We start from the raw sequence: 9,487 nt of genomic DNA, 5'->3' as shown, positions 1-9,487 counted from the left end.
GAGGTCATGCAGTGATACATAAGAAAACCACAATCGCTTTGGCAGAGTAATTTATTATTATTATTTTTTAAATCATTTTTGCATTTATATCAATTGCCGTTCTGTCTTTTAATTCCTCAACAAGCTATGCAGCCCTCATTGTTCATAGAATAATTGGTATACAAATAGTATCTAAATAACTTCAGCAAAAATAATCTATTAGCCTAGCTACAATATGTTGTTACATATTACAGTTACTACATTTCTTATTCTAATGAATTATAATTATATATGAATTATTAAAGCATTTAGATTACAATACAACAGGAGGTAGTTTTTCAAAAAAGAATTCATAAATTTGTCACATATTAAAAAACTCAGTGTGACCCAGACAGCTGGACATTTTGTGTTTATCCAATATGATATTGAAGTCCAAAGTGCGTCATTATAGCTATAAGGTCTGCCATTACATTTTCTTCCTGTATATGAGTCTAAAGACCAATCGTATTTTTACATCAATAGCTATTATTGATTTGTAATATTAATGATCAATATATAAAGTACACTTGTTTTTGTGTGTTTTTTTGTTTGTGTGTGTTTGTGTGTGTGTGTGTGTGTGTGTGTGTGTGTGTGTGTGTGTGTGTGTGTGTGTGTGTAGAGCACAGTGGATAAACTCATTAAAAAGACCAATCTGGCTCTGGTAGTTGGAAGCAGCAGCTGGAGGGAGCAGTTTGTCAGTGCAGTGACGGTGAGCGCAGGTAGGCTGAAACACTTGTCACTTAGAGCCACTAGATCTGAGTGCTTATCTTAAGATTATAAAAATATACTTACCCTTTTTGTGCTACTGAAATGGATAATTAAAATAGGCTAATGACTACACACAGGGGGTTAATCCAGTCTGACCTCATGTCAGTCTCAAGTGGTTTGATTGATGACTGATTCATATTTATACTACACTGCCCTTTCTCAGCTGTTATACATCATGAAATATTCATGCCCTATCTGCTTTTCATAGTCTAAACTTTGCCCTTCGGCCCTTCAGGTAATGACGATGAGGAAGAGAGTGGTGAAGAGCGCCTTCCCTCCTGCTTCGACTACCATCATGCATTTCCTTACAGTCTTCTGGAAGGTTCTGTTCGCCTTTGTGCCACCTACTGAGTACTGGAACGGCTGGGCGTGTTTCATTGTATCAATCTGTTTGATTGGCGTTTTAACAGCAGTGACAGGGGATTTGGCCTCACACTTTGGTTGCACCATCGGCTTGAAGGACTCCGTTACCGCCGTGGTGTTTGTTGCACTGGGCACATCAGTACCAGGTCTGTAACTGAATGACTGATGAAACAAGTGGGCAATTAATGAAAAGTAGACTGCTGGGGAAAAAAGGGTCCAAACCCAAAATGCAAAAATATTGAGCAGAAATAATTAATCAGAAATTGAGCAATTATTAACCAAATAGAGTAGATATCTATCTGGTCTGTTAATCCTGGCGTCATTTATGAGCTTGTTATCAGGCCTTTGATTGGCTGCATCAGGTGTGGCACATATTCAAATAATGACTAATCTTTTAGAATTTTTTTTATTTTTTTTATGTACACACAGAACTGTGTTTTTGTGTGAATAAGTCAAATTTCCCAGTTTCTAGACTTTTTCTTCAAACAGTTCACAGTATTTGTTTAATTCTTGCAATTTTGCTAACTAGTGGTCTGTTGTTAAAGCCATTAAAATATTTTGCCATGTTGGGCTTGGCTTAATTTCTTATGCCCATACATATGTTTTATGGCTCTGTATTTGATGTATATAACAGCTAATCATCTTTATACTGATCTTAATGAGAACAACATAGAAATGTTAAAAAGTAATAAATTGAGTGTGAATTATTGATTGTAATTTACAATAAAAGATCTAATCTAAGGCCTCATTGAGAATGAATGAAATCAGTAAATGCTCATGTGAAATTAGGTCATTTTAGAATGTTTTAATGCATCAGACAAATGTGTAGCTGCCACCAGGGCTGAAATGCCCATGTTTTTCTGTTTACTGTTAACTGTGTGGAGTGGGTGTGGCCTGGGAAAACCTTGACAGGATCTAACAGGTTTTCTCAGACTGCCAGGACTATTTTATAAAAAGGACTTTTTTTTATATGTTCAAATTTTTGTAAATTATATATCATTCACAGCCAGTCAATTTTTTGTCCAGAAGGCTGGAATATAAACTGAATGCGAGTTAAGTCAATCTCAGTGCATCACACACAAGCACACACTGAGGATGAGTAGAACATGCAGAACTTGTACACTTAACTGTAATAACACATATAGAGCTTATGCAATAGCGGAATTATGTGGCCAGCGCAATATTGGTTTTAAACACACATGTAGGGAGTAATGAATGTAAATGCAAAAGAAGTGATGCATGGTTTAATTACTTCAGCCAGCTTGTTTACCAGCTTTATCTTTACGATGTGTGGAATCTTCATTTCCCTGACCATCCTTTCTCCACCAGCTGCAAATATTTATCTAACCTTTTATCATTATAGTATATTTCCAGTAGTCATATGCCTGTTGTTACCTGGCAGCTGGACAAATTGATTTATTAAACAATATTCCCTGTTTCCTCTCTTCCACAGACACCTTTGCCAGTAAGGTGGCTGCCATTCAGGACCAGTATGCTGACGCTTCTATTGGAAATGTGACTGGCAGTAATGCAGTGAACGTGTTCCTGGGCATCGGTGTGGCTTGGACCATTGCTGCAGTGTACTGGCAAAGCCAGGGCAAAACATTCTTTGTAGACCCAGGCTCACTGGCATTCTCTGTCACACTCTTTACTGTGCTGTGTGTGGTGTGTGTGAGCGTGTTGCTGTATCGCCGGCGCCCCTCGGTGGCTGGAGGAGAACTCGGTGGCCCACGGACTTGCAAACTGGTGACTTCGTTCTTTTTCCTTGGTCTTTGGTTTATTTACATTTTGCTGGCCTCACTGGAAGCAAACTGCCACATTCCTGGATTCTGAGACGGAGATAGAGCATGTAAAGAGACTTTAAGTTTACTTTTCCCACTAGATAAGCAGTAACGTTTTAGTATTTAAATGAACTGTGGGTGTCATGTTCTACTACCCCCCAATCCTCTCGGTTCTCTGAAGATGTACCTTACTGTGGATTGTTTTATCCCATTGCCTTACTCTAAGACCTCTAAAATTGTCTATTCCAGTAACCAATGAGCCTTTTCTCTTCCCCTCCTTCCTGTATGAGCCAATTCAAAACACCCATTTCAGATAGAAGGATGATGTTTTTCTACTCTTTTTGAATGGCGTCAAGTGTCAGTATTGTTATCGTGTCATTGTCATAACGGTATTTTCAAATAGACATTCGGGCCAATGGCCCGCTATACACGTTCAAAATCGCAAGAAAATCGTACGAAAAAGCAGAGGACGTGGACAGATAATAAGCAGGTCCTTTAAAGGAAGATGCACACTGAGATGGTGCTGAAGATTACATACTATTTAAAATTGTATGAGCCGGATTTGCTAAAACTCCTGAAACCCGGTCGGATAAACAAGAGGATTTCCAGTGAAGAGTTCCCACTGACATATTAAGCTAATTTAGTCCAAGGACATTTATTTGTTGTTTTTTTGTCTGACAGGCTCGTACCTGAAGCTTGAGCATGCCGTGAGGAAGAAAGAGCTGAGTTATGCAGTGATGATATATATGGTCAGTAGGAGGTGGCATTCACAGCATGGACACCACCCACAACACATAGTAACACCCACAAGTGTTACTATGGCAATCCTGAACAGAAACAGGAAATTACCTTTGCCATGTGTGTTCAGTGCATGTACACACGCTCTGTTCCTGCTTGTGTGTCTACACGGACTCAATGATGATGATGATGATTATTATTATTATTATTATTGTTATTGTTATTGTTATTATTATTTTATATTGATGACTTTGTTCTTTCATGTCCAAGCCCTGTGGTACTGTACGTTATCGGTCGTCACTGTGTTTTCTGTGGTCACGGTCTGTATTTGTTACAGCTGGCTTTACTCTGTGCTGTAAAGATAAAGTGTCTGTAACTATTTGTCTAGTGATTGAATAGGAGCAGGACAAAAAAACAGGGGAAGTTATGACTACTTCCTCCTTCTCTTCCTTCTCCTCCTCCTCTCCTCGTATCTCTGTATTTCTGTGCTCAGGATAGTCATCCATCACCGCGTAGAAACGGAGACAGGGGGGAAAAAAGAAATGAGTGTGACAGATTTAGTACTTGTGCAGATCTTTAGCTATTCTAAGTAGCTACTGATGCTTGATCCATTGTTTTGAGTGATAGAATGCGTGCGTGAGGTATTTTTAGCTATTCCTGTTGCTAGGCGACCATTGTGGAGTCATTGTCTCATGTGTATGCTCGTGTATTTGTGTGTTGAGCGCCTTATTAGGTAGATACTTTTCTTTCTGGCTGTCTGGTTGCTCTTAATAAATTGGTGTTCCAAACCCAAAGCATCCTGAAGCAGAGATAAGTGTAATAATTGCATTCCATATTCAGATAGCCGAAGTGTAAGTGTGTGAGAGAGAGTGAGAAACACAGAGAGAGACAGACTGAGATTGCTTGTGAATTGCTTGTGATTAATTATTTAAAAAACCAAGTGATCAGGAGAAAGTAGCTTTAGAGCAGTTACGATTGTATGTTTCACACACAATTTTAAAGTATGTGATGTGTGTGTGTGTGTGTGTGTGTGTGTGTGTGTGTGTGTGTGTGTGTGTGTGTGTTCGCTTTTCTCTTCCTGGCCTATTAAATTTTACTTAGGTACTGACTCACAGAATTGCATCTTGACAGGCATAAAGCAGAAGGCACACACACATTCATACAGATCAACCCTTAACATCTCACCGTACAGACATCATTCCACAAATCTGACACACAGAAACATTTTCCAAGACTCCTCTCTTTATGTGCATGGACACACTAACTTGCGTGCAGACACACACACACATTTCCGTTCGATCAGAAGTGATTCAGCTGCAGTAAACAGTAGGTTCGACTACTTGGTCATTCCTGCTAAAAAATGGTAGTGCATTTGCAACTTTCTTTGCGTGATTTGTTTTAATGTACTCTGATTCTAGCAATATTTTGTTTTTAGCAGTAATTAATTTTAGTTATTTATGTATGAGTGGGTGGGTCTATGGGGTGTATTATGTATTTAATGATGTGGAGCATGTTCAAAAGCAAAAATAGCAAAGGTCCCCAGGAAGCTTTTATGTCACACACTGTGCGTGTTTGTGTGTGTGTGTGTGTGTGTGTGTGTGTGTGCGTGTGAAAACTATCCATGAATTAACCATTCCTACATGTTTATGTTCATTTCATCACCCAGTCTTGTTTTTCCTCCTGACCTGCTCTCTGCTCCAAAGCTCTTGAGTATTTCATTCATTTCTCTTTGCTTTTATTCACAGCGTGTTCCCATCCAAGAGTCATCAAGTGCTTTCCATCGGTGTAGATCTCATTAAGAATTTATCCGTTTATCTGCCTCCTTGTTTGCCCGTTTTAATTCGAGTTGCTCATTTCGTGCTCTGAGATCCGGCCTTGTGCGGGAGCTTCTGTGTGTATGAGTGAGGATTGTGTGCAGGTCATCTAGAGACCTTGTTTGCTTGCAGCATTTGCATGTTTCATCATCTTTAACCTTGTTCATCTTCAAATGTGCTTCTAGAAAATGTCAGCTTAAGATATTTTTAAACCGTAAGTGAGTTATGAAAGTTGTTTACAAAGACATTACACTTTCTTCAAAAAAAATCTGAATTAAAATTTGAAAAGCGCTCTGATGATGCTGATGTGAATTGTAATTTGTGGATGTACTATCGGTTATACACACTCCAGAGTTTAAACAGCTTTATGTCCATGGGGTGCATCTGTATTGTGTCTGAGTGTGTGTGATTACCAGAGGCAAGAATTTCAGAATGTATCCCTGCGCTGCAAAGATAATGGAAAAGAACAGAAAATCACACAGGTGACATGCACATTAACACACAAAAATGTTGGAGCGCTCCTTTAAACTTGTTGTTTCTTTGAAAAGCATTTTGTCAGACACTCCACAATTTCATGAAGAGAGAAACACTGTGTATTTGTCAGTATGCAGATGTTTCTTCTATCAGCCTGTCATCCATCCATTCACTGGAAAGGAAACAAGAAAATGAGAGCAAGGAGAGAGAGCAAGGAGAGAGAGAGAGAGAGAGAGAGAGAGAGAGAGAGAGAGAGAGAGAGAGAGAGAGAGAGAGAGAGAGAGAGAGAGAGAGAGAGAGAGAGAGAGAGAGAGAGAGAGAGAGAGAGAGAGAGAGAGAGAGAGAGAGAGAGAGAGAGAGAGAGAGAAAACAGAGTCCCTCTGAAAGGAGAGCTCTGTGTTTAAAATGTGAATGAGGGACTGACTGAAACTAAAAAAGTAGATCGAATGAGCAGCACAACAAATAAAAGCAGAAAGATGCAAGTAGCAGCTGGAATTGTTTCGGGACTCTTAATGTAATCTGGAATCAATAAACACAGCTGGATTACCACTAATCAATAAGACTCTTGCAGGCTCTAATATATTCGTGTCCTTCACCATCTGATCAGATCTTTGTGTTTCACCCATGAGGCTTTGAGAAAAAATGCATTTAAACTAAACCAAGGCACTAAACCATCAAAAAGGAAAACTGTTATGTCTACAAATGGCACAAATATTAAATAATGTTACCATCACATGACATCTGAGTGCTCTTCTACATCTCGAAAGCCATTTAAGCTCTGTAAAAGGGTCACAGCCTTCACACAATGACTTTAATGTTCACCCTTAGTTCAGAAACACTTTCACAGCAAGAGCTCATTCATCCTCTGCAAATAAGCAAAGGCATTTAGAAGACGGGGACAGAAAGAAAAGGTACCCACTACAAGAAAATAGGCAAAAAGTATTGCAATCTAAACTATATGGACAAAAGTTTTGAGACAGCTGATTTTTCCATCCATATACAGTTCTTTTAAATAGGAGCAATGGTACTTCTTGTAAAGTGCTGTCTGATGATGTCCGACAAGGATCACCTTTATACAATAATACAAAGAAACAAAAAAGATTTGTTTGTGTGATATGGTTTAGACATGCCTCATTATGTCCAAATTGTGAACTATCAATAATAACATTGTGTCAGAATCATATTAATCAGACTTAAGTAGTTTTGTGTGTATTCTACTACTGATTAGAGTTGAAGTCCATATACAGTTCTTGAGGCACACATTTGTATAGATTATAAATTGTATTTTTTATATATATATATATATATATATATATATATATATATATATATATATATATATATATATATATATATATATATATATTTAAATTTTTATTAAAAAGTTTATTTATTTTAGTAATTTAATACAAAAAGTGAAACTCGTATATCATATAGATTCATCAAACACAGACTGATTTATTTCAAGTGTTTATTTCTTTTAATTTAGCTGACAGATAATGAAAACCCAATATGATGAATTCAGTATATTAGAAAATTAGAATATTGTGAAAAAGTTCAATATTGGAGACTCGTGGTGTCACACTGTAATCAGCTCATTAAATCTTAACATCCACAAAGGTTTCCTGAGTCTTTAAATGGCGTCTCAGTCTGGTTCAGGCTACACAATCATGGGTGAAGACTGCTGACTTGATAGTTGTCCAGAAGACGATCATTGACACAAAACACAAAAGGTCATCGCTAAAGAAGCTGCTGTTCACTGAGTGCTGTATCCAAGCACATTAATGGAAAGTTAAATGTTAGGAAAAAATGTGGTAGAAAAAGATGAAATGAAGCACATTCATAAATTTGATGGAGATTCAAAAAAGAGTGGACTGCAGCTGGAGTCAGTGCTTCAAGAGCCACCACACAGAGACGTACCCATGGGCTACAACTGACACGTTCCTTGTGTCAGAGGTCTTACCTGGGCAAAGGACAGAAAGGACTGGACTGTTGCTCAGTGGGCCAAAGTCGTCTTTTCAGAGGAGAGGAAAGAAAATGTAGCATTTCATTTGGAAATTAAGTTTCCAGAGTCTAAGAGGCACAGAATCCAAGTTGCTTGAGGTCCAGTGTAAAGTTTACACAGTCAGTGGTGGTTCCTCTTGGTTTATTGTCAAGAGGAAAATGAGAAACAAGAGACCAAAAAATGCAAATGAGCAGAAGGCCACTGTCAAAGAAACCTGGGCCACTGTCAAAGAAATACAGACTGATCACCTCCATGCCACGCCGAATTGAGGCAGTAATTAAAGTAAAATGAGCCCCTACCAAGCATTGAGTACATATACAGTAAATGAACATACTTTCCAGAAGGCCAACAATTCTCTAAAATTTTTTTTATTTTTTTTTTTATTGGTCTTATAAAGTCTTCTAATATTGTTGAATGTGAGCCAAAATATTTAAAATTAAAAGAAACAAAAACTAATAAAAATAAATATCAGTCTGAGTGTGATGAATCTATGTAATATACAAGTTTGACTTTTTGTATTGAATTATGAAAATAAATAAATTTTTATGATTATTGATGTGTGGACACCTGGAAATAAGATTCATTTAGTTCCCATTTGCTCTTATAATAATCTCCACACTTCTGGGATGATGTTTCACAAAATGTTGTAATGTGCTTGTAGTTTTGTGCTCATTCAGACATAAGGGTGTTATTAAAGTCAGGTACTGATGTAGGGTGAGGAGGTCTGGGGGTCAGTCAACGTTTCAATTCATCCCAAAGATGTTCAATAGGGTTGAGGTCAGAGCTGTATAGCAGGCCACTCAAGTGAATTGAAGTTCAAGTTCATTGAAAATTTAATGCTACTGCATCCAAAGACATATTATACAATTGTGTGCCTTCAACGTTGTGGCAACAGTTTGGGAAAGAACCACATGACTGGAAAATAAACACGTCCCAATGCTTATATCTATATAGTGTATTCTATTCTTCATATGTGGATAAAGCAATAATTAAAATGCTACTGAAAACAAATGCTAAAGTTGAGGCGGATCAATAAAGAAAAAATAGACTTGTGCATTAAATCATTTCCCCACAAATAGAACACATTGATTTTGTGCATATATAATGAAGACTAATGCGGTGCTTCAGCTTTTCTTGCTGACATTCCACATCACACGTACAATCCAGTGTAACAGATTTCCAGTGTTACCCTTTATATGAACATTAAAAAGAAGTATCTTCCTCCTGCTATCAGTTTTATCGCCATAATCAGCTGTCCAGTTCTATTAGGGTAAAACCACATGACAGAAAACACTCTCACGTATCTAATACACATGAAATGATTAGCATTTATTTGTTAACCATCACCAAAGATTCTCCCTCAGCAGTTAATGCATATTATATGTGGTAATGTTAGTAAATGTAAAAATATTGTAAATGTAGTTGGGGGGAAAATGTGCCATGTTTATATGAAGCAATTTACTCATTCAGCTATAATAAAGTCCCTGAAAAGATCAATTCAAAACCACACAAATGTCTGGTTACAG

At 37.6% G+C, this 9,487-nt stretch overlaps 1 protein-coding gene across 1 annotated transcript in view; it reads left to right on the top strand.

The window, feature by feature from the left end:
- The window catches only part of slc8a4b (solute carrier family 8 member 4b), a 59,776-nt gene extending 53,258 nt beyond the window's left edge, over positions 1–6,518 (top strand). Inside the window, 4 exon segments of the mRNA XM_083541267.1 lie at positions 638–737; positions 1,022–1,077; positions 1,079–1,295; positions 2,603–6,518. Of these exon segments, the coding sequence (XP_083397393.1) occupies positions 638–737; positions 1,022–1,077; positions 1,079–1,295; positions 2,603–2,982 (753 nt within the window). The 3' untranslated portion in view covers positions 2,983–6,518.
- Positions 6,519–9,487: the final 2,969 nt, after the last annotated feature.

Source organism: Silurus aristotelis (genome assembly GCF_946808225.1).
Source record: "Silurus aristotelis genome assembly, chromosome: 5".
NCBI lineage: Eukaryota > Metazoa > Chordata > Actinopteri > Siluriformes > Siluridae > Silurus > Silurus aristotelis.
This window is presented reverse-complemented; position numbering and strand designations above follow the sequence as displayed.